The sequence below is a fragment of the Melanostigma gelatinosum genome (genome assembly GCF_949748355.1).
Source record: "Melanostigma gelatinosum genome assembly, chromosome: 14".
Lineage (NCBI taxonomy): Eukaryota > Metazoa > Chordata > Actinopteri > Perciformes > Zoarcidae > Melanostigma > Melanostigma gelatinosum.
In genome coordinates, this window is record NC_136647.1 from 13,236,328 (window position 1) to 13,260,901 (window position 24,574).

A 24,574-nucleotide genomic window follows, 5' to 3' on the forward strand; every position below is an offset into this window, starting at 1 on the left:
GCATGCTAGATTAAATTCAATTAAATATACTCCTCTTAAAACTTCTTGTTTTTACGATGGATTTCATTTTGTGCTGGGTTTTCAAATAAAAAAAGTATTTTTTATATATGACTGTGTGTGTGTATTTATAGGTGTGTGGGTGGATGTGTGCATGAGAAGTGAATGATAGCACGTCAGACATTTCCTGCATGGTTGGAAATATTTCCTACTGTATTGTGGTGGTGTGTTTACCACGAACATGTGATCCTGCTGCTTTATACATCACAGGCTTTAAAGAGACCAAGGATGGGTTTTTTCATATCTTTATTTGTCCAAGGAAATACTGCTGACTTCTCATCACGCTCTCTCGCTGCTTCGCTTTCATACATTTCAACTCAGTCATAACTTGGAATCTTTCCAGTACCACAAAGTCTTGAGCTGCTGGCTGATGAGAGTTTGGGGATTTGGCGGACTTTGCTGCTCAGGATCAAGCTTGTCAGCTGTTTTTGCCAGAAGCAACTGTATTACCTACCTTACCCTAAATTTTTCCCGGAGAATTACACTGAGATTAACTGTAACAACCTCCGATTTGGCAGCCATGTGATTTGAAGACAGCAGAAATAATAGAGAGCAAAGACAAACAGGCTGTTATTTGACTTCCCCGCACAGAGCTGGCCTGCAGAAGATTTTAGCATTGTGGTTAGGGAATGATTTACCTCCGCTCTCTGATGCTGACTCAGGCACTTCACTGATTTGTTGCCATTTCTTTCAGAATAGCTTTTTTTTGGTGAAGCACACGCTGAAAATAGAGTTCAGGTTACGTGAGGGATGTGGGGTACGAATGTAGTTTCAACAGGAGACGTCAAGAGAGAATAGAAGGAAATGGTGTCGAGAGAAGTCAGACGTGTGGCGGGTTATCTCAAAGGTCCTTCACATCCGACGTCTGTCTATGTGTCTGAGCCTTTGTGTCCTGACCCTTTCTTGTGGAGTCGTCATCCTTTCTCCCCACTGTTGATCCATTTACCACTACACACACACACACACACACACGCACCCACACACACACACACACACACAAATGGTTCCGTCTCTGGAGAAATATGACTTTATCATGAAAGACACTACAAAGAAGTGTAAAATGTGTGTGTGTGTGTGTGTGTGTGTGTGTGTGTGTGTGTGTGTGTGTGTGTGTGTGTGTGTGTGTGTGTGTGTGTCTATGGAAAAACTGAGCCTATCATCTGGAAAAGGAATAATCTGTCAGGAATCATGCTCTCCCAGTGCGCTCTCCATCTCTGTTTCTGCCTCTCAGCAGTTCTTTTAACCTGAACAGTTTTCTGGTGATTTTGTTAGCAGAGTTTCTATTGGCCTGAGGTTTCTTTAAACATGTGTGATTCTTTACGTGCAGCAAACTCCAAGGTGCATTAGTATCACCCGAGCCTTTGCTGCTTCTGCAAAGCTAAAAAAGGGTTTTTGGACAGATAGAGCTCGATCACTGCAGTTTCCATCAGCGACCATGTTTGTTTTAAAATTGCCAGATGACTCCAAACCGGAGATTCAGGAGCAGCTGTTCAATGATATTCATTGTTTCCATTCTCCATTTTTTTTATTGCCAGTTTAAAGAATGCAATGCAAGAATACTTGTAGATGAGAATGAGAAATTAAGACACAAATTAGATTTTCCAAATTCTCCCGGTGCCCAGTTTGTTACCAGTTTACAATCTGAAAATCTCAAATTGTTCCAGTGGAGCTGCTCATTGGATAACTGTGTTGGTACTGGGCAGCTTTTAGGTGTGGACATGTGTGAAACTGAGCATGAAGGAATGAGGACATGGATGAAAAGCATGCTTAGTAAACTATTTCAAGGTTAAATAAAGGTTAATAAAGTTCATCTGGCATATGGACGTATAGCAGTTGGTAACTGTGCTCGCCAGCTACCTCTAAAAGTGTCTCTTAGCTCTTTTAGCTGATGGTCCAAGCAACTGTAGACATCAACTGGCAGGGAATTATTCCTTCTGGATTCACCCATTCCACCCCAGTCTGCTCAGAAATTTGTGGTGAAGATTTGTTGACAGCCTAGGTGTGGATGGAGAGCACCTAGATGTCTGCTATGAGAGATGAAACATATGGACCTTGTAGACGAAGTGGATAAAAGTATCGTCTTTTTCCTCCACGCCACAGAAATCACCAGGAATGCCTAGACTCCGTTATTTAACCACAAGGCCGCAGCTAATTGCTTCAGTGTGTGTGTGTGTGTGTGTGTGTGTGTGTGTGCGTGCGTGCGTGTGCATGACATAAGACACCGGCGGTTGGGAAAAAATGAACAACTGACGTGTCCTGCTGTATTCGATTTGGTGCACACGGTTCAATAGGCTTCAATGGGGTGAGTCTGAACTCCACTGACCCACGGCAGTAAGGAAATGCAGTTTCCTTGACATCAGTGTGGAAGCTTGGTGACCTTAGGAGAGAAACAGAATGACAGACCAGGAATATATTTTCCACATATGCAATGAATTGTGATTGACATCCAGTAGATTGAGCAAAGTATTGCCTGACATTGTGCAGTGTTATCCCTCCATCATGGCTCTGCCTTTGAATGTGGCTGTTTGTAAGCACTTTTGAATTTCAACGTGACTGGACGACACATTGCACAAACTCGTTGTTTTCTAGCATAACCCAGCCTTTAGTCTTCTTAGAGACATGTCACAATGGTCTTTGAGTGAAATGGCCTTAAGTGTACATTCAAGTGTCAGCAATCCAGACAGAACATCTCATCAAGAACAGCTGTTCAGCATTAAAAAATAGAATTAGTGGTTGAAGTGAAATGGAGAGGCTTTGGAGCTGGAAGTTACAGTTCAGCTGCTTGGAAGCTAGAAGTTGAGAATATATCAGAGCCAGTAACGACATGTGGCAAGTGGTTAGGAGTCAAGGAGCTAGACAGTAGGCTGTGACCTAGGAGGTGAAGAGAGTCAGAAGATCTGTATGTTCCATTAGAGGTCTTCGGGTCGGGAGATAGAGCAGCTTGGAGGTACTGTAAGTAGATTGATGTTGAAGAGGGGAATTGGGAGCGCAGGACTGTGGAAAGGAGAAGTTTTGTCTGCTCCATCAATTACATTTCTGGAATGTGTCTCTGGGGGCGTGGCAGTCTGAGCAGGAGGAGGGGTCAACCAGGCCTGTGCGATAGAATAAACAGACCAAGAGTGGGAGGATTGGGGCAAAAGCTGGGGTTCTCGGGGTGAGATTGCTGACTTGGGAGCCCAAATAATAAGACTAAAAGAGAAGAGGGGGAGAGGAGTAGCAGGGAGAAGATACAGAAGGGGAGGAGAGGATACGAGAAAGGAGGGACAAGGGGGGATTAAAGAATAACAAGGAAAGGAAGAGAGGAGACAGAGGAGGATGGGGGTAGTCCAAGAAAAAGAAATTTAGAGGATAACAGGCAGAGGATGAGGGATGTGGAGGAGGAGGAGAAAGAGGTGGGGAACAAGAGCAAAAGGCTCTTTAGGATCTCCAGGATCCTGAGGTTTTATTTGCTTCCCTCTAGTTCCAATGGTTGTTACACAACTGGAACAGACTACTGAATTGTTGTATACATTCTGTCTGCCAAAACCAACAGGCCACAGCCAGCCGACGCATCTGGTGAACACAGATAGAGTACAGAACACTGCAGCTGATAACGGATTCAACTACTCAAATAGCATGACTTTTCCATCTCATCATCCTGCGTTGAGACGCTACAGCAACATATGATAATGACATCAAGCTGCCCTAAATTGTGTTGTGGCAGGTCACACTTTCCACAGAGAAGGGCTGTTGTTTGCCCAAGCACTCTTCCACTTATGTTGCTGTACAACAATTCAGCGTGTTTGTGTGTGGGAGACCTTAATTTGCGGTCTCTCTGCCAGTTGTTTGCCCCTGGCAGCTTTAAATCTGTAACATTCCCATCAGCTGCTGACTTCATTTTATGTTCCTTTTTTATTAAAAAAAAATCCAAACTCACCTTTAACTTTGCACCAGGTGTACCATTCATGGCGGACGGATCATGTAACGGCAGTGGAGGTACCCCCAGTCTACCCTCCTGCTCCCCAGCTACTGAGAGGTCAGGCTGATGCACATCTGGCATGTCCTGTTTCCTCTCCTCCATATATGCCCCAGAGTGGTAGCCACACACACACACACACACTGAAAAACTCTATACTCTTAGACATCTGTGCCAATACGAAGTTATTGTATAACAGCATGAAAATGAACTCACTCTCACACACACACACACACACACACACACACACACACACACACACACACACACACACACACACACACACACACACACACACACACATGTGCATAGTCCAACAGGTCTTCCCTTTCCATACTCAAATGTTTCCATTGGACTGTTAAATGTTCCAGCTGGTATGTGCTTTGTAGAAAGAGGGACTGAAGGGTGGTGGCAGAAAAAGAGACAATAGAGCGAAAAATGGGGGAGATTAAAAAAGAATGAGAATAAGAGAAATAAATATAGGAACAAAAAAAACAACCATGCTGACAGGGAGCAGGAGAATCAGGCAGAAAGACAGAAGGTGGAAGAGAAAAAGGAGAAGGGGGAGACGATCTTTGCATCTCTCAGAGCTGACAAACACTTTCCACTCCTGTGGATGCTGTGCAGCATGAAGCTTGAAGGTTATGTGTGTGCGTGTGTCTAAAGCCATAGGCAAGATGGGGGGGGGGGGGGGGGGGGGGGGGGGCGGAATGGTGCCGTATGGTTTTCATAACTCTCTGAGGCTTTTCAATTTTGTAACCCCCCACACACACACACACACCCACACACACAACAATCTGTCAGCCCCTCCTGCCGTCCCTTATACACTCACACATTTTACCAGCCCCCTCTTCCAAAAAACTCACAATTCTTTTTCCTCTACGTAGCCTCCCCCCCTTTCCCCCCTCCCCCATCTCTCTCTCTCTCTCTCTCTCTCTTTCTGAGGTTCAGTCAGGAAGACAACTTTGCAGAGGCGAGAGAGCCCTGGCAGGATCAGATACAGGAGAGGGTTTCCGTCACTGGAATTCATCACTTTCAAATTTGGAGTCTATTTATCTCTTTTGGACTCACTTGAAAGGCAGATTGCTCCACTGAACAATTTTGAACACCGGACTATACTGGTATACTTCTCTGGACTTTAGTTTGGACTGGACTGGACTCAACTGGACTTCACTGGACTGCATTGGTTTTCTGTTAGATATGGGATCTGGTGTAATCTGCTTCATTGTGGCAGCAGTGCTGAAAGTCTGCTGAGTATTTAGTTTGACCGATTCTGCACCGTAGAGGTTTTTGTCTGGGGCTTGGGCCGTTTTGGATTTATCTGCCTCAGATTACTTTCAGTAAAAGGTCAATTAGACCAGATAATTTATTCAAATACATTAAAAGGATATTTAAAAAAGTCTTGATTGGCTAGTTGCAGTTTGACTAAATTGACTGAAGTGGGTGAATTTGGTTTCAGGTTTGTTGAAAAAGTTATTTTTTTCTTTATCAGGTTATTTATTTTGACAGCAAGGTTGGAATGTTGGCCTAGTTTAAACTTCATGTCTTGGTGGAGGATGCAAAAGATCATAAGAAGCAGCAGCAGCATGCCTCTCCTGTGTGTCCTGTGGCTGCTGATGGTCTGTCTGGCTCCTGGAAGCCAAGGCCAGAGGCTGAGGGAGACGGAGGCGGAGCAGCCAGCAGCCAGCGCTCAGCTGGCGGAGAGAGACGCGCTCTGCCACCAGGAGGGATGCTACACCGTCTTCCTCCAGAAGAGAACCTTCAGGGAGGCTGGGCGGAGCTGTCGGGAGCGAGGTGGGACCCTGGCAACGATGCACACCCGCGAGGCAGCGGGTGTGGTCCATGAGCTGCTGTCGGCCATCGAGGGAACCAGGTCGAGGCTTCGCCTCTGGATCGGGCTGCACAGACCGCCACGCCAGTGCTCATCCACCCGACCACTCCGAGGATTCGTCTGGGTCACAGGCAAAGTTTCCCCTTTTTGACATTTGACCCTTCAGTGTCAGTTCAGTTGAGCCATTTTAGTGGATTTTGATAACTCATCTAAAAAAAACATTGCTCCAAAATAGGGAAAGTTACATAATGGTTCCAGGTTTGTAAGAATCTAATGGAAAAACTGTGTACAATTGAGGCTGAAGCAGGATTTAGTTAGTGAATCAACCAGATTAAGTTGGTTCAGCTGTGTTTGCAGACTTACATGTGCAGAACTAAATTTACCAATGCTAGATTTAAACCTTTTTTACCATACATTGTAGTTTTAAGTGAATATGGACCTGTGATGATACAACAATAGACTTTCCTAAACTTAAATCATAGTTGACAACCATTAGGCTTACTTCAATAATACTACTGTCACACACAGACACAGACATGTCATTTGTAACAAGTTTATGAATGGATTATACTGGTCCCCGTCCCTAACCTCTCTGTCAGACTTTGGTACCCGGGCCAGCCTCCAGCTCTGCACCGACTGGATGGTTATTACATTAGCTACTTTCACAGAGACGGAGCTGGCGCGACAGGGGAAGTCAAATTCCCTTTTGACCTCACTGCTCGACCTGATTTAGTCGTTACAGAAAACCTGACCCGCTGAAAGCCAGATTGTTTTGTTTTTTTGTGCCTGCCTTGGTCTTTGAGTTAGAACAGACATTACATTTTAAAGAGTTATGTGGTCAACTTAGCTGTTTTTTGTTTGTTTGTTTATAAAAAAAACATGTTTCTCACTTATCCCTGGGAGTATCTAGCTTTAGCAATGCAGGGATAGTTTTGGATTGATGTAACAAGGGTTTGATAGAGAGATTTGTTCCTGTTCATATATACAGAATATATAGTCGCCTATTTGGCGACTCCTTGTGGTGGTAACAACAAAAACACTTTGGCAGACCACAATGCAGGCTGCTGTAACCCCCCCCCCAAAATAAATGACAATGAATAGGGCAACATCAACATATAGACTGCAGTTTTTTTTTTTTTTCATAAAGTCACATAAAATATACTACACATGGCAGCTTTAATCAGAAGCTGAAGGATTAACTCTTAAAATGTTTCATATAGATCTGAAAAGCAAATCAAATAGAAGAGAAAACTCAAAGAGGGATTTTCTACTTTTTACTGACCATGGTCCTTGTCTTTAACTTCCCACAGGAGACCAGGACGGCCAGTTCACCAACTGGCTCCGTGAAGACACCCCTGGGACTTGTACGGCCCCTCGCTGTGTGGCCATGAACGTCCACACGTCTGAGAGTGGACGTGAGAGCGCTGACCATTTCCGGTGGCTCGACGGCTCTTGCGCGCTGCCGTTGGATGGATACGTTTGCCAGTACAACTACAAAGGAATGTGTTCACCGCTGGAGGACGAGGGCCGTGGTCCGGCTCTTTACACCACCCCCTTTCACCTTGTCAGCACACTGCTGACCCACGTGCCCTACGGCTCTGTAGCCGCTGTACCGTGCCCTGCAGACGCCTCAGACCCAGAGGCCCGTGCTGAGCAGACAGTGCTGTGCATGGAGAGAGACGACGACACAGTGGGCTGGTCCAGGGATGCCCCGCTGTGCACATCTGGTGCAGCTCCGCAGAACCAGGACTGGTGTAGCGAAGACCATGGCTGTGAGCAGTACTGTCAGAACACAGACACAGACTACTACTGTTACTGCTCTGAGGGCTTCACGATAGATGAGGACGGGTACAGCTGCAAGCCTGATCCCCTGAGCCTAACTGACCCACCTGAATTATCCGCTGACTCCGCCGGTCCCACTGAGCAGCCCCACATCAAAGAGGTCTGTGTGAAGATGGGGTGTGAGTACGACTGCGTGGAGACACTGCGGGGCATCCGCTGCACATGCCCCCACGGTTACCAAATGGGTCCAGATGGCCGCAAATGCTCTGACGTAGACGAATGTCAACAGCAACCGTGCACGCAAGTGTGTGTCAACATCCCAGGCACCTTCCACTGCACCTGCCACTCCGGCTACCAGCCAGACGACGAGGGCGAGTGTGCGGACATCGACGAGTGCGTCTATGAGGACAGCTGTGAAGGCCCTTGTGAAAACACAGCGGGGTCCTTCACATGCCTGTGTAACCCCGGGTACGTGTCGGGCATTGGAGAAAAGTGTGTGGATGTAGATGAGTGTGTGGGGGAGTCGCCCTGCCAGCAGCAGTGTCTCAACTACATGGGAGGGTACCAGTGTTACTGTGACAATGGCTACAGCCTGCAGTCAGATGGGCTTACCTGCCAGCCTTCGCCTGATGATGGAGAATATTCCACCCTGACCCCTGACCCCGGTGACTTCGCTCACATGCCCGAATTGCACCCCGACCATGATATTCTTTGGGCCACCTCATTCACCCCGGACCCGGACTTTGAAGCTGACACTAACTTTGACGTTGACTGGCTGACAGAAGCCCCTGAAGCCCCCTCCCCTGACATGGCTCATGGGTCAGACAATCATCTGAACCAATGGGATGCCCTATCACCAAAGCGATATCAGACAGTCCCATCCCCAACGCAAAAAGACAACACAGGCAATGAAATTGATAATGAGGCTGAAGCTAAGACTGAAGGTAGTGAAGCTAGAGATAAGGAGGGGGCTGAAACTGCAAACGGGTCAGCTACAAGGCAGGGAGAGGGATCTGAAGTAGATAGCACGGAGGAGACAGGGGCCGGATCTGCTGCAGGTGAACGCAAGAATGACAAGAGCTGGTTACTGGTGGCCCTGCTGGTACCTCTGTGCGTGTTCCTCGTAGTGATGCTGGCTCTGGGGATCGTCTACTGCACCAGCTGTGCTGTGGACAAGAGCCTGAGCTTCTCAGACTGCTATCGCTGGGTACTCCCTACAACGCCTCCTGACAGGAGGGCTGGCAAAACCCAAGCATGAACCCTAAAATAAACAAACACACACACAGATGTTTTTTCACATTTATCTTGTGTGTAAGCAAGGCTGGTCACTAAACCTACCATTTGGATATAATAGCCAACTACTTTCTGTTGCACACCCCTTGTAAATAATTCACTTTCTGATTGTGTTTTTAGAATTCAATAAAACCAATAAACTGATGAAATGCTGTGTGGTTTTATAAGCCTATCTGGAAAATAACAGAAAACAATGTCCAATTAAAGAGGATGAACAAATGAAAGTGTGTTTGAAAAGAATGTGTGGTTACGGTTTTATGGATCCACTATGTGTGTGCGGGGAGCTGTGGGGGGAGGGTGGAGATCTGCCACAAACCGGAACAGGTTCTCCGGAGTGTCACCATACCACGTGTTCCGGTTGTGTGAGGCACTATTCATGCTATTACCGATGTCTACCGTATACCGTGGCCAAATAATTTGGAGACATCTCCGACTATGGAAAAGATCTCCGACGAGGATGGGATTCGAACCCACGCGTGCAGAGCACAATGGATTAGCAGTCCATCGCCTTAACCACTCGGCCACCTCGTCCTGTGTCTGCACTGGGAGGCAATATTGGTAATTATCTGCGTGTACGTGAATATGTTCTTCCAATTCTTTTCTTTGCGGTGTTACAGTATTGTGTGCTTTGTTTGGGTCCAGATATTGAGAAAGGCCCAATGTGTTTTTCATGCTTACCCTTGCTTAAAGAATTACGACTTGAAGCACAGCGAAAAGTCCGGTGCCGGTACGTGATTGGTTAGTTTTCCCATCAACCAAATGGTACAACCTGTGATTGATTGAGGGGCGGGTCTTACGGTGAATACATACAGGAAGTGTAGTGCCGAGCGTGAGACTGCAATTTGACGGAGCTGTTGAAGAAAAGAAGGTAATAAGCTATTGAGTATGTACCCACCTTTATACCTCTCGAGATGAAGTGTTTAGTTGCTAATCATGCACTTCGTATCATATTTCGAAGTAATAATTGTCTTACAGTAGCTAGTTGTGGCAGCACGTTTATATGTTTATAGCACTCAGCATCTGCATAGCTTTGCGCTAGTAGCTAACGGTAACGTTGAGCTAGCTCAGTAGCCTGAATACTAAACTTATTTACAGTAACGTAACGTTATTTACTTAAATGAGGTGTGAGTGGTTATTAGTTTGCTCATTTTAAAGCGACATTTAACGTTAAACGCGTGTGTGATTCTGCATGTTTGCTTTTCGTTTTTATTTTATCATTTATATAATTATTGGTTTTAGTTGAAAGTGAAACAGAAAATGGAATGTAACGTTAAAAAGTTTACTGTCACACGTGTGGAATTTAGTTTCAGCATCTAACCTGTTCTAGTGTAAGGAGCAGTGGGCGGTGAGCTCTTCAGTGGTCTGGTGCCTTGCTTAAGGGCACCGCGGCAGTGCCCAGGAGGCACGCTGGCACCTCTTCAGCTGCCAGGCCACACGACCATTTAGTTACTTAAACATTTCATTGACGAAACAATTGTAAAAAAAACTATATATGTATGTATGTATGTATGTATGTATGTATGTATGTATGTATGTATGTATGTATATATGTATGTTAACAGTTAAATTGTGGCAGTCCTGTTTGATATGCCAACGAATTGAGTATTTGGTAGAATTACTTGTAAGAAGTAGCCTTTTTCCATAGCTTTATACAATAATCATACTGAGCAAAACAAGATGCAGATTTTACAACTTTCAAGTTAATGTTTTCACTATAACTGTTATCAATGTGTTTGTACAATACACAATCTGCTTAACCTGCATGAAGCTTAGATGTGCAAATACTTACTGTAGCTCATGGTTATGGAAAAAAAAACCAATGATGTTTGTTCTAAATGTCAGTTTTTCTTTTATATTTTTATCCTCCGCTCATTGTTTTCTCTTCCCTTCCTCTCTCTTAATTCAGTTCCTCATCGTCAGTGTTGAACCTCAGACTTAAGATGGTGGACTCCCAGTACTACCTCCCAAATGAGATTGGTGTAGCTGCTCTTGACTGCACCGAGGCCTTCCGTTTGCTTTCACCTCAGGAGAAGATGTACTCTCACTACCTGTCACGCGCAGCCTGGTACGCTACAAATCACAGGATTTTGCAAGTTCAAGTCGAGCACCATTGAAATGAGCAATTAACTGAAGACTTTGATAACTGAACGCCTGTGCATCCTCTGCTGTGTTAGGTATGGTGGTCTGGCAGTGCTGTTGCAGACGTCCCCAGAGTCTGCAGATATCTTTGTGTTGCTGCAGAGAATCTTCAGGAAGCAGACGCCGGCACAGCTGGAACAGGTTGCAACAGCAACTGGACTCAGCTCTGAGGAGTACCAGGTACACAGTCTGTCTCTGGCGCTGACTCACCTTTTCACCCACAAACAAATGCAAACATGTATAAAGACGTTCAATATGCTATACACCGGATGAACATTGTGTTGTATTTCTTTCTTGATTGATATTTTAGGCATTCTTGGTGTATGCAGCTGGTCTGTATGCCAACATGGGAAACTACAAGTCTTTTGGAGACACCAAGTTCATCCCAAATCTACCCAAGGTAAAAATCCACTTCAGCTGATTTGTAACAGTTGTTTTTCAGTTGGTTTTAACACTTGTCGAACGGCTGTGACATATTTTAAGCCATCTGTGTCTGTCCACCCAGGACAAGCTGAAAGCTCTGGTGAGGGCCAGCCAGGCATTTCAGGAGCAGCCCACTGAGATGGAGGCTCTGTGGGACAGCTGCTCGTGTCTCCTCTTCTCCCTGGAAGACAGACAGAAACAGCTGGGGTTGAGCGACAAGGTGGGTTCTTGTATAATTTTATACAAGTCAGCTGTAACCATAAATTAGTTTGTCTCGTAATATTTAATAAAATGTCAATTGTGTTGTCGGGACATACAAGATTTAATGCATGTTAAGATGACTTCTTATTCTGCATTATAATAATTGAATATATAAGTAGATGGTAGCAAGTCAAACGGTCTGCGGCTTAGTGTGTTTAGGTTGTTTGCAAACACCAATAACTCTTTAGGAAGCCGCTGAATTTAAACTTCCAGTGAGTTCTTCAGGTGACCCCGATGAAACAATGCATGGCTCATTAAGTAGTTCTGCTGTTCCCCTCTTCAGGGAGTTACCACCTACTTCTCAAGCAACTGCAGTCTGGAGGATGCTGAGCTGGCTCAGAAGTTTCTTGACTCGAAAGTAAGTAAAATGTATTTCCGTTGTTGTGTCCCTGATCTCTTGTAATCTGCGCTTTCTTTCCTTCTGTGCTCCACTCTGACTCCCGCATTCCTTTCTCGTTACGTTTTCCTGAATCTTCTTTCATCTCTGCCCCCCATTTCAATGGTTCATCCTGTTTCTGTGTCCTGTGTCCTTTCTCACTCCTCCGTGTGTCTCTCGGTCTGGTTCGGCTGACTCTTAGCTGTGTTCTTGTGGTTTATCTCTAGAAACTGTCTGCCTACAACACCCGTCTGTTTAAGACGGACAATGGAGGTAAAGCCTGCTTTGAGGTTCGCCTGGCCTCGGCTGTGCAGAAAGGTCAGCGCTACAGTCTTACATGACAACTTTATAAACATTTACAACAATAATCAACCGTATTGCTCTTGTGACGGAATGTAATATGTAGACTGCTAGACAAATTCCAGCTTGTGAACTCAAACGAGTTGTTTGCCAACAAATTGATTTTGTTTTTTATGCAATAAATGTTGTATTTGTTTCACAGTCTGTTAACGCAATGAAATGTACTCTCCTGCTTCACAGACTGCGCAGTGGAGGGGGAATGCGAGTCATGCTGCGGCAGCTTCAACTTTGAGGAGAACGAGTTCACTGTGAAGAGGGGAGACTACGCTCCTCTCATGGAGAAAGTCTCTTATTACCTCCAAAAAGCACAGGTGAGAGGGAGGGATACAGCGCAGATTATAGTCAATTCTCAGGCTGTGCTGTTTTAGCTGAACCACAACGGAAAGAAAATCTCCCGACTAGGAAGTTTATACAGCAGCGACGCGTCCTTGAGCGAGACGCCGAACCCCAAGTCGCTCCCCGGGCGCTTCACAGCAGCCCGCTACTGCTAAAATGCTCGGGATGGGTTAAATGCAGAGGTCTAATGTCATGGATGTGATGTCAGTGAAGTTTCACAGATTCCTTTGTGACTGAATGAGTTGAGCCTAAAACTTAACCTTCCTGCAACTTTGCGCCGCTTGTAATTCTTCTGCCGTTTCCAAATAATGAACACAGGCCTACGCTGCCAACGAGAACCAGAGAAAGATGCTTGAGGAGTACAGTCGCAGCTTCACCTTCGGCTCAATTGACGCCCATAAAGAGGGCTCGCGCTACTGGATCAAAGACAAGGGACCAATTGTTGAGAGGTGAGCCCAGTGAACCACAAAAATGTCAAATTAACACAAAATGATCTCCTTGCTTGTGACGTCAAATCCTGCTAACCTTGAATATAATCTGATGTATAAACACAGAGCACATCTGCTGCAGGTCCAAGCTGCCTGATTTATTTCTTTAAAGTCTGCGGCTGTAATACAGGCTTCCAATGTGGCTGTTGACTACTGCTCTCCTCCTGTAGTAATCTCTGAAACCTCTGAAACCTTTCTCTCTCTGCTCCTCCCCCCTTCTCTCAGTTATATAGGTTTCATAGAGAGCTACAGAGACCCATTCGGCTCCAGAGGAGAGTTTGAAGGTAACTGGCACCGTTTATCATTTATCTTTGTTTGATAACATTAAAGTCATATAAAAAGACTGAGTGAGAGAATAATTCAGTTTGTTTCACAGCGGTTATCGTCTAAAGCACATCAATGGGCTGAGGGAACATTTGTTAGTTTCTTAAAAAGTAGTCCGGGGACTAAAATTTCCAGGAACTTCTTAGTGGAACTTGGCTATTGTGGTTGAGCAACTTTTAAAAAGTTGATAAACGCAGCTTTTAACTCCAGTGGGTAATATGTAAATGTTTCAGCCAATCAATGATTAAGTTGACAGGGACGTAGTATGAAGAAGGTTGTTCAACACTATTTATTAGGTTAGTACTCTGCCATCAATCCTAAAGTCCATGGTCAACATGCTGTTAATATACTTTGCTAACATTAAAGAAGCGGGCTCATGTGTGAATGAGTTTTTGTGTCCGTGTTTGTAAATAATTCAAATATCAGCAGGGTTTATATTGCTGTCTCTTCTTTAAGATTAGTCAGATTGTTGTTCCTAGGGATTCACTTCGTTGTATCGCCTCTAGGTTTCATAGCGGTTGTGAACAAGGCGATGAGCGAGCGTTTTGCCAAACTGGTGAGCTCAGCAGAAGTCTTGCTCCCTGAGCTTCCTTGGCCGAGGGAGTTTGAGAAAGACACGTTCCTGAAACCCGATTTCACTTCGCTGGACGTTCTCACCTACGCTGGCAGCGGAATACCAGCTGGCATCAACATCCCCAACTGTATGTACACTGATGCAGTTTTAAAAGTTCAGTTGGTTCAAGTCTCACAGTATTATACTTACTAATACTGTCTGTGTTATTGCGTGTAGATGATGACCTCAGACAGTCGGAGGGCTTTAAAAACGTGTCACTAGGCAACGTGCTGTCTGTAGCCTATGCTACACAAAAAGACAAACTCACCTTCCTGGAGGAGGAGGACAAGGTAACGCATGCAGCCTCCTGATTCTCTTACACAGAAGCTCTTGTCTCCCTCACACACTCCTATAATAATGCATTCTCTCGTGTGTGTGTGCGCTAGGATGTGTTTATCAAGTGGAAGGTCCCATCATTCGAGGTGCAGGTTGGACTTCATGAGCTGTTGGGTCATGGCAGTGGCAAGCTGTTTGTCCAGGTCAGTCAGACGTATTGATCTCTGCGTGTTTAATTTTCTGATGTATGATTGAAGAATCATCAGTGAGGAAATAAAAACTGATTTGAGTTTTCTTTCTTCCACAGGATGACGAGGGTAAATTCAATTTTGACCAGAGTAAGGTGACCAACCCAGAGACTGGAGAGCTGGTGAGTTTGTGTGAACACCAATTTATAACTGTGTTCATTGGCAAAAATAAAGGACAAAGTGATTGACGGTGTGACTGTTTCTTTTCTTTTTTTGTCAGGTGTCCAGTTGGTATCGGGGCAGCGAGACGTGGGACAGTAAATTCTCCACGATTGCTTCCTCTTATGAAGAATGCCGCGCCGAGTGTGTCGGACTCTATCTGTGCCTCAACAAGCAAGCGCTCAGGTACATTATGTTCATGTAACGGACTCTCAGCTCATGTCTCTGTACAGTAGTGACGGACTCTGAGCCTGACCTGCTCACTGAAGGTTTTCTCTTCTGTCTCCTCCCTTACTGAGCGAGACATGCCGTTTTATTTCCTTTCATTCAGTTTTTCTGTACGTCAGAATCAAAATCCTCAGGACTATCTAAAGCAGGGGTGTCAAACATACGGCCCGCGGGCCGGACCCGGCCCACCACGTCATTTTATGTGGCCCACGAATCCGCCAGCAAAAAAAAAAAAATAATAATTTTTTTTTTTTTTACAAAAATTTAAAGTTAGATGTGAAAATAAAAATATCCCCATGGTCGAAATTATGAGATAGAAAGTCGAAGTGATGAGATGGCATGTTGTCTGTGTGCCGACATTAAAACTATCACAACAGGTGGACAGGAGATGCAACAGCCCATAAAGAGGATTTCCAACAAGTTTCTCAACATGCGTACTTCTCTGTACTGAAACGTCATCAGTCTCAGCCCAAGTACTGTTCCAATTCAAAGTTCACATCGAGCCAAGCACGGCCCTAATGCCCGGATGTGGCTCGCTCTGCCCATTTTACCCGGGATGCATCGGAGGTGACTTGTCTGTACTTGGGACAGCCAAATATCCCAGAATGCATTTTGCACCAGCAACAGGAAACAATGGCGGAGGAGAAATCACACAACTGGAAGTACGTGTTGTGGAAGTCACAGATATCCCGGGAAACTAAACTAACTATGTTAGGAGTACCGTAGTTACATTTACACCGTCTTACATTTACAACCGGCCCTTTGAGGGCGACCGTGATGCTGATGTGGCCCCAGAGTGAAAATGAGTTTGACACCCCTGATCTAAAGTAACCGTTTTATGGGCTGTCACCATTTTCTGTGAACAGTGGATTTTGCCCTCATTTAAATACACCACACCTTCAAGTCCCCCTTAGCTCAGAATAAAACCTCATGTCTCTTTCATAACACGGTGAGTCTGTGCACACAAGACGGCTCTGTTCGTTAAAGCAGTTGCACTAAAATGTTTATTGCACCTGATGTGTCATCTCAGTTTAAATGGTAAAGATTGATATGGAGCTTAAGACGCGTAGATCAAAGAATAATTGTCTGTATCACTCATGATGTGATTGGTCGTTCTGATGGAACAGAATTTCTATAATATTGGAGATTATGTTTGTATTTCATAGTGAGCAGTTTTTAAAATATGCTGCGTATAGTCTGAACCTGTGTTACCATCATTTGAGTGACAGTTTTTAAATTTACTTTATTTGTCAAAGTAACTGAAATAAAGCCACTGAATGCTGTTGAGCCAAAAAGTCTAATGTCTCATTTGAAAATCGATTTTAAACTATACGTCTTCAAGTTCGCATCACCCCTCTACCTCCTAATTTTAAAAATGAAATAATTCCAGTTACTGACTCTGATCAGCTGTTGTTTACTATCTCAGGTTTAATCAACTGACTTTATTAAACCTGCTTTCTGAAATGGGGCCCAGGTGATTTGTGGCTGATGGCTGAGAAGCGTGTTAATCGGTGCCTTTGTCCGTTTGTTTGTATGTTCCAGTATTTTTGGCCACGAGGGCCAGGATGCGGAGGACGTGGTGTACGTCAACTGGCTCAGCATGGTCCGAGCGGGACTGTTGGGCCTGGAGTTCTACACGCCTGAGAACAAGAGCTGGAGACAGGTAATCTGTCTGCTCAGCGAGTTGCTCTCCTCCATAACATGCTGCGTCTCTCACTCTTTACTTGGACTGATTTGAAACCTGTAATGATTGATCATAGCTTAATACATGCGTTACTTTAATTTATATGGAACTTCAGAGATTCATAGTTTTTGGCGAACCGTGTTTACAAGACGAGTCAACTTACAGACCGTTGAGCTTGTGTTTCTTACAAGCGGACTGGCTCAGTTTAAAGGGTCTGTGTTGTTTTACAACTTCGTTTACACCGAGTCTGTTTCGATCAGGAGGAGTAAACTGTGTATGTCTCATGTCTGTGTCTACAGGCCCACATGCAGGCGCGCTTCGTGATCCTGGGTGTTCTGCTGGAGGCCGGGGAGGGCCTGGTGGGCCTGGAAGAAGTGACGGGACAGGACGGCAAGCCTGATGCTCGAATCACACTGGACCGAAGCAAGATCCACACCGTGGGCAAGAACGCCATCCACAGGTTCCTCTGTAAACTGCAGGTATGTTCTGGTTCATGGTGAGTTTTGACGTCACAATTGCCCAGACAGCAGATTCTATAAGTACAACATATTGAAGAAAGTACAATACTGAAAAAATGTATCTTGGATGGATAAAATAAAATCCATATACTGTAGATGCATGTCGGCTTGATTGCACTAATACACTACTGGTGTATTACATGTGCGTGCAAGAGACTAATGCATTTGGGGTGCATTAACAAAACTACTTTATAGCGTTGTTGGTGGTCTAAAACTTCACATGGCATCATTTTGAGGGATAAATCAATTCCAAAAATCTGCAACAATTTCAATAGTCGCATTGAAGTGTTTTTATTTATTTTTTAAAGTAAATATTTGCTGGTTTATTTCAAAAGTTCAATATATTTGAGTGCAAGAATTAAGTGAATGTTTGGCTTCAGGAAATTGTAAAAATATTTCAGTATGTTTTTTTTATAGACTAAACAATGAATCAATAAATAATAATCTGCAAATTAATAACAATTGTTGGTTATTTAAAAATAAAGTAAAACATGAAATGAAGTTTCACATGACAACTCCAACCAAATAAGAAATGTACACATTATCACGGTTTACAAAAGGTACATATGTTAATGCCATTATTTATTTCTCTGTATAATAACCATGTTGATTTTCCCAACATGTTGCTAACCGGATTCCACTGTTTTTGTAGGTCTTGAAGGCAACCGCTGATGTGGAAGGAGGCAGAGCGCTCTACGACTGCTACTCCACCGTCGGCGACAGCGGCGCTCACAACTTCTTGCGTCTCCGGGAGACGGTGCTGCTGAGGAAGGAAGATCGTAAGATGTTTGTTCAGGCCAACACCAGAATCAGTGGTATGTAGCTGCATCTGTACCTGCTGAGGGTTTGTTACGACAGATGCTTGTACACAAACTCTCACATCTATTCTATTGATTCCATTTTGTAAACAGAAGGGTAACATGACTGTACCTTTTTTAGATTGTAGTCATTGGGAACAACTGACACTTCTACCTTTTTACCATGTCATACGAACTCTAATTACACTAGTTTGTAAGCGCTGAAGTAGGTTTTTATTAGCACTGCTTTATAACTGATCAAAATTAGCATTATAGAACATTTTACTGTTCAACATTTGTAGTTACAGACTGTCATCGACGCGATTGTAGTCATTTATTCAGTTTGTGCCCTGCTGTGTGGTTTCCAGGGGACAGTGTGGAGCTGGTTGACTACGAAGGCAGCGCGGCAGGTTTGATTCGCTCCTTCACTGAGCGCTTCCAAGACGACGCAGAGCAGCTGGAGGCCGACCTGTTGAAGCTGTGCAAAAGAGACGCTCCCTGCTGGTGTTGATGGATGATCTGCTCCATAGGCTTCAGAAATACCAACTGAAATCAGATTCTTTTTTTTTTGTATGTGAAAGCAAATTGATTCTTAATGGATGTTCAAACATACTTCTGAAGAGACAAACTGTAAGTTTCATATTATACAGTAAAGCCATAACAACAGATCTGCCAAAGACACCAGCCACAGTTTTTCTGGACATGACTCAGATCTAATGTCAGGTGCTGTCTTTGTGACACAATGAACAACAAATAAATGATTTGCCACCATCACTCTTTAAATTTATTTAGGGCACATTCTTCCAATGAGTGTTGAACTGTCCATTAAACCAATGCTGCCTGATAGTAACACTGGCTCCTGGGTGTAAACGTGTGTAAGTGAATAAAATGTTCGTTATGACAGGTTGTGTCTGTACTTGAGATGATGTGCATGAATTGGTTTTTAAAGCCAACCTTTGGCTAAAAAGTTCAATCTTTACAGCGTGTCCACTCGGCTAAATGTTTGTCCAGCCTTGGTGTTGATTAGTTGAAAGGTTGAGGTTGTTAACTCGCTGCGATGACTGCTTAGTTTTGGCAGAATGAAGTCATGACTGCATAACATATTGATGTCTGGAAGGCCTATGGAAGCGCTGTATGTACGGATGACCCCGGTGAATCTGCACAAATTAAATTTGTTTGATAAGATCTTCGTGGGCTTTTTTTTTCTACCAGAACATTAGTCTCATTTCATTATTATGAAATTCATAATGACTGCCTTCACGTCATCCTATTTCACTATCTGTTAATCAACTCAGTGTTGATTTTACCAAAAAAGAAATCTAGCGACTCCTGGTAGCCAACTCAAAAGCAGTTGTAACTGTATTGCAGCTATGACGATATCATTTTTACCGTTGCAAACTAGAATTACTGCTTTTCGGTTGTAAACCTCCAACCATTCAAGCTGCCATTTACATCCATGTATGTCCAAAATGTAATTGCTTCATAATTTAATCCTTTCAGACAATTGTGTGAAATTGTCATGAATAGCATATTAATTCTTAAGTTATGGCCAAAAATGTGTTTTGTGAGGTAACTGACCTTTGACCACCAATGTCTAATCGGTTCATCCTCGAGTCAGTCGTCTTTAGTGCCCAATTTGAAGAAATTCCCTCGAGGCGTTCCCGTCTGATACACATTAAACAAAACAATGGCCACGTGATGTAAATTGAGCAAAATAAAGGCATGTAGAGGGTAATTGTGATGGACTACCTCACTCATGAAAGTTCTTAATTGAATTTTTAGAAAATACTGATATCGAAGGAAATAAATGGCTGTCAGTTTGCAAAACAGTCAAAAATGTGTTATGCTTAAGGAAATGTTTGGCAATAGAGCATAATAAAAAGTAGTTTGCAGTTAAATCATTGAAAACAACCAGTATCGTGTACAATTTTTGGTTTTGAAAAACTTATTTAATTCAAAGGTTTGCTATATTATCTCAGGGTGAGACCCTGAGATGCTGTCACCACGTTCACATTTAGTAATTCCACAGTGCTTTATAATAATGTAAATCAGTTCGTCTGAAATGTTTGTGCGCTAGAGGCTTGTAGCATCGTCCTGTATGTGGGGGGAGTGAGGTGGAGTCTCTGCTGCTCCCTCAAGACTACTGAAGAAACTGCAGCTGTCTGTGTCATTTAGAGAAGCAGCATTCATCTGTAAAACCAGACCCCTCTCCTCTTTTGTGTCATCTTCATCCTTCATTTCACCCCCACCTGCTCCCTCCTCCTCCTCCTCCGCCTCTCTCTCTGATCTTTGCTGATCTGGTCTTGAAGGAGTAGAAGGTGTGTGATAGGCCTGCTCTGCCATCTGAAGGAAGGACGGAGAGGTGAAGGGAGAGAGACAGAAGGGGGCCTTTGGAGAAGGAGAAGGAGACGGGGACTGGTGCGGTGAAAGGGAAGGTGAAGCGATGGGTGAGTCGTATGGAGAGAGGGAAATGGCAGACTTGGGGGAGAGAGATGGGGCGAGAGAGGAAGAAGCCCAGGGAGAGTCAAAAGGAGAGAGGGACGGAGATTCTTTGGGGAAAAGGGGAGGCGCCTTGGGAGAACCATATGGGAAGAGGTAAGGAGGGAGTGAGGACGAACTGGCGAAACTGATCATTGGAGAGGGCTGCATGTAGTCTGATTCGGGTGGAAGATTCTCCGTTACTGCCGATAGCTGAGCTGTAGCCTCTTCACCGATGACTCCAGCTTCACTTTGGCCCCGCTCCTGCATCTCAGGCTGGAAGTGAGGAGTTGCTGATGGAAGCTGAACTTGGGCCTCACTGGAGGTGTTCTGCATCTGTGTCAGAGGCAGGGGCCAGGTGAGATCAATCTGAGGACCTTTACTGGGTTGGGCAGTTCCTTGTCCCCGTTTCCGGGCATTACATTTTCCTTTGGTTTTGGGCATTAGCGGTGGTGGAGGTGGAGGAGCGAGTGGGGGCAACAGCAGGCTCGAAGACTCTGTGGAAATCCGAACCTTGCGGCTGCGGCTGAACATGCGCTGTCTGGACAAAGGATTCTGGGAATGCAGGAAAAGGGGGTTGACGAAACAGAGAGCGCCGTAGCCACAGTCCAGCTCTCGGGGGCTGCGGGTCGTGATTGGACAGAACTCGTTGAACAGGGTGGGATTTGAACCTGCTTGGTTTTTGTCCGTGTCAGAAGTAGTTCCCGTCCTGAGCTGGTTGTCTGAGTCGGGCTGGGGAGCTGAATCCGGCTGAGCTGCAGAGCTCGTCTGTGGGGCAGCAGCGGGCGGGACTGAGGTTGCTGTGTCTGGCTTCTTCTTCTTGTCTTTCTGGGGCTTAGGTGCCTCCCGAGGCCCACGGACGTTTAGGTGGGAATTCCAGAATTCTATAAAATATGATGTTTTCATTACAGTGAAACTTTAGTCTTTCTACTCATTCGTCCTTCATTTAACGAAAGTATTTATATGTCATATGTTTATTACGCAGCAGCTGGGAGGTAATAATAATGTATGTAGTATGCATGCAAACAAGGAGCTGTGTTCACCAACCTATTCCCATATGTGAGATGGACTCGAGCTCTTTGTGGGATGTCGCCTTTGCAATGGCTTCAGGAAGCTCCAAAGGGAAGCGTAATACATCTCTGATACACAGAACACATACAATATTAACACCAGCATTTGCTCTTGCAGATCAATCAACATTGACAGTGACAAATGTAGAAAAAGAGGGAAAACTGCTGTGAACATATTGCACAGGAAGTGAAGGGAGCGAAAAGAAAAGACACAAATGGTGAACAGCTGAGGAGAATGCCAATGAGGAAGGCAAGATGGTACCTGCTGACACAGTAGAAGGAAACTAGTCTTGGGACATCTGGAAAACTGATGGCTGAAGTCTCCAGACACAGAGCTGGGGGTGAGGAAAATTCAAAGATGCAGAGATGTTGGGAGGGGGAGATGTAGTCGTGTGTTAAAACGATGTAACACTGGAGCAAAGATGATACCCGTAGTTTTGCCATTATACGAAAATATTGATGACGTGAGCACACGGGCATGACTACATATTTGTTTACCAAAGAAGGCAGATTCAGTCTTGATGGGTCAGACACAGAAATATGATGTTTTTTTTTAAGTTGTCACATACTCTTACTGGATTGTTCCTCCCTGATGCCAAATTGCTGAACAAAGGATGGCACGCTGTCATCCGCCAAGCGGACACACAGCACATTTTTCCGGGATGTGCGAGACCTGCGCACCAGGAAGGTCTGCGGGAGGAGACAAGTGATTACTGAGTGCATGTGTGTAGGACATGGACAGAGAAGGCAAGAGAGGTATGGCCTAAACGTATGTGGACATGTGTTGTGCTCCTGATTTTATTTAGATAAAGTGTATGCGGCTCTTACCCCAGGAGGCTCCCTCTGCAGTATGTGCAGTGCGGTGGCAGGGTTGATGGACAGCTGGAGCCAGACTGGAACTGTGAGCAGGAGACGGTCCAGCACGCTGATGCTTCTCAGAGAGCCCTGTCCCCTCTGATGCCCCAACAGCTTCCGCTCTGACGACTGGGTGGGCTCCGGGAAATCATACAGCGGTTCTTCTTGTGCCATCTACACACACAACAGAAAGGTACACCCATGGCTATTAGCTGTCCTGCCACTGACCATGCACTCCCATAGTGTGTGCAGGCTACAGGTGGTTATTATCTCTCCTTGTGGCTCACATTAACAACAGGAAGATGGGAAGGATGCCTTCACACACCCTCACCCTCACACGCGCACACACACACACACGACTGCGTAATAAATCCGCCTGGATTGGGACAGCAAGTCCAGACTTGGTAAAGTGCAGCGGCTCAGACAGAGTTTAAATGAAATAGGAAGAGAAACACACATTTAAAAATACCGACACAGAAGCACGACACACACACGCGCGCAGAGACGGCGATGTAAAATCAATAATTAAACGTAAACTAGCAATGATATTGTTGGTTATGGCTATTTTTCTGAACATATAGGTCTGTCGCCCTATTAAATCTCACCGCAGCCTACATGTCAACATCTGTCTGGATCCGCAGCGCGCATTCCTGTAAAACTCTCACATTTCCTCGTCAAACTACGAGTCTTCCTGCCGTAGGCTTCATTTACACCACTTGTGTGTAGCTACTGTGGGATTCCAACTTCAACATTCCCAGGCTCGTTGTTTACCTCGTTGTCCCGACACTTCTTTTGATCCCCTCCGGATCCGCTTTATGTTGACACGCTGCTATGTTTTCCATCAAATTCACGAGGATGAAAACTTTGCTTCTCTTCCACTTTGGCCTGTCATGGCGTGTGGCCTTAGATCCGGAGACGTCTGTCTTCTTTGGCTCCTCCTCCTCTCCCTCACCTGGAAACAAACACGTGATACTGTACACCTATCACGGGCCACAGAAAGACGCGCCTGTCCGAAGCAGAAATATTTGAAGAGTAGAAAAGTTAAACCCGTTATAACTATGTTTATAGTGTTGTAGTGGTGGAAGACGTACTCAAACATCTACTAAAATAAAAAATAAAAAAGCAATGTAGCAGTGTCATACAAGTCATGCATTCATGACATTATTAAAAGATTATGATCAATGTACTTATATAATATACTTATGCATTGTTGCCTATTCCAGACAAGTGTATATTGGATTATTAAGTAAAGGATCCGAGTAGTAACTGTTACTTATTCCCCACTATGGTCCTCCAGTGTCCACAGATTGACAGCACGTGCACCTGCTGTTTTACGTTTCCTACATTGTTGTTTTTATTATTTAACTGCTCAAGTTCATTTCCACACTACGCTATTTCCTGTGATGAGGTGTCACACGTAAGCAACTACACGCTAAACAGGTTGGGAACTATACATACAAAGCCTATAGTTTTCAATACTTCAGTACTCCCCCACATTTAAAATCTACACTTGGACTTATGGCACTTACTTTAAACTTTTGAATAAGATAATGGTTTGAGTTATGTAACTTAGATATAACACAAAAGATCACTTTCTGAATGATCTTCGATTAAAGACCAGGGCGAGTTGAACTTAAACTTCTCACTACCCTTACTAAGTCATATTTAGGATTGTCTTCAGGGGAAAATATTGATCCGTTTCTAGGTAAGTAAACAAATTGTGTCGTCCAGCCACCGTGGCTTCCAGCCAAGGCCGGCGTTCATAAATACATTCGGCTCCCACTGGTTCACATGTCGGACCCTATAGTTTTATTTGTTGAGCCGCTGTCATCCGCGCCGTTTGATTCATGATGGTGTGTTAGATGTCTGTGGATTCAATTCATTTCTTTATTAATATAACACAGGGCTGTTGAAAGGAGGATATTTCTAGCTTCATGAAAACACAATTTAATCCAAGATCTTCAGCATTTCATCAAATTAATACAAGCATCAGTCTAATAATGTATTATGATGATGGTTAAGC

The 24,574-nt window shown here is 44.4% G+C and overlaps 3 protein-coding genes across 6 annotated transcripts; 2 read left to right on the plus strand and 1 right to left on the minus strand.

Annotated features, from left to right (window-relative positions):
- Positions 1–4,991: 4,991 nt before the first annotated feature.
- Positions 4,992–9,061, plus strand: LOC306788329 (uncharacterized protein). The gene is made up of 2 exons (XM_079283811.1): positions 4,992–5,974; positions 7,154–9,061. The coding sequence occupies exons 1-2, from the start codon at positions 5,554–5,556 to the stop codon at positions 8,881–8,883; spliced, it is 2,151 nt and encodes a 716-aa protein (XP_079139937.1). The 5' UTR covers positions 4,992–5,553; the 3' UTR covers positions 8,884–9,061.
- A 268-nt stretch (positions 9,062–9,329) lies between these two features.
- dpp3 (dipeptidyl-peptidase 3) lies at positions 9,330–19,323 on the plus strand. 3 transcript variants are annotated; one of them, XM_079282943.1, is made up of 19 exons: positions 9,330–9,476; positions 10,825–10,983; positions 11,093–11,237; positions 11,368–11,457; positions 11,563–11,700; positions 12,025–12,099; positions 12,345–12,435; positions 12,658–12,788; positions 13,132–13,262; positions 13,527–13,585; positions 14,132–14,326; positions 14,416–14,528; positions 14,625–14,717; positions 14,822–14,884; positions 14,983–15,107; positions 16,692–16,812; positions 17,133–17,312; positions 18,004–18,166; positions 18,517–19,323. In XM_079282943.1, the coding sequence occupies exons 1-19, from the start codon at positions 9,376–9,378 to the stop codon at positions 18,657–18,659; spliced, it is 2,316 nt and encodes a 771-aa protein (XP_079139069.1). In that variant the 5' UTR covers positions 9,330–9,375; the 3' UTR covers positions 18,660–19,323. The 3 variants fall into 3 exon arrangements, with proteins under 3 accessions (XP_079139069.1, XP_079139071.1, XP_079139070.1); XM_079282945.1 differs by lacking the exon at positions 9,330–9,476 and adding an exon at positions 9,730–9,786; XM_079282944.1 differs by lacking the exon at positions 9,330–9,476 and adding an exon at positions 9,739–9,801.
- An 889-nt stretch (positions 19,324–20,212) lies between these two features.
- Positions 20,213–23,459, minus strand: LOC306788645 (uncharacterized protein). 2 transcript variants are annotated; one of them, XM_079284235.1, is made up of 6 exons: positions 23,323–23,459; positions 22,525–22,725; positions 22,272–22,386; positions 21,959–22,031; positions 21,674–21,765; positions 20,213–21,510 (listed from the first exon to the last, which is right to left on the minus strand). In XM_079284235.1, exons 2-6 carry the CDS (start codon positions 22,723–22,725, stop codon positions 20,222–20,224), a joined length of 1,770 nt encoding a protein of 589 aa, XP_079140361.1. In that variant the 5' UTR covers positions 23,323–23,459; the 3' UTR covers positions 20,213–20,221. The 2 variants fall into 2 exon arrangements, with proteins under 2 accessions (XP_079140361.1, XP_079140360.1); XM_079284234.1 differs by having other exon boundaries at positions 22,266–22,386.
- Positions 23,460–24,574: the final 1,115 nt, after the last annotated feature.

What these genes read in the sequence shown, in the direction of transcription:
- LOC306788645 (XM_079284234.1), bottom strand. Translation starts at nt 22,725, where the DNA reads ATGGCACAAGAAGAACCGCTGTATGATTTCCCGGAGCCCACCCAGTCG. An exon ending in GGAGGAACAATCCAGTAAGA is followed by an intron (nt 22,032 to 22,265) that starts GTATGTGACAAC and finishes CCTCACCCCCAG; the next exon opens with CTCTGTGTCTGGAGACTTCA. An exon ending in CATCTCACATATGGGAATAG is followed by an intron (nt 21,511 to 21,673) that starts GTTGGTGAACAC and finishes CATATTTTATAG; the next exon opens with AATTCTGGAATTCCCACCTA.
- dpp3 (XM_079282943.1), top strand. Translation starts at nt 9,376, where the DNA reads ATGGGATTCGAACCCACGCGTGCAGAGCACAATGGATTAGCAGTCCAT. An exon ending in AGCTGGGGTTGAGCGACAAG is followed by an intron (nt 11,701 to 12,024) that starts GTGGGTTCTTGT and finishes TCCCCTCTTCAG; the next exon opens with GGAGTTACCACCTACTTCTC. An exon ending in AAGGGACCAATTGTTGAGAG is followed by an intron (nt 13,263 to 13,526) that starts GTGAGCCCAGTG and finishes CCCTTCTCTCAG; the next exon opens with TTATATAGGTTTCATAGAGA.
- LOC306788329 (XM_079283811.1), top strand. Translation starts at nt 5,554, where the DNA reads ATGTCTTGGTGGAGGATGCAAAAGATCATAAGAAGCAGCAGCAGCATG. An exon ending in AGGATTCGTCTGGGTCACAG is followed by an intron (nt 5,975 to 7,153) that starts GCAAAGTTTCCC and finishes AACTTCCCACAG; the next exon opens with GAGACCAGGACGGCCAGTTC.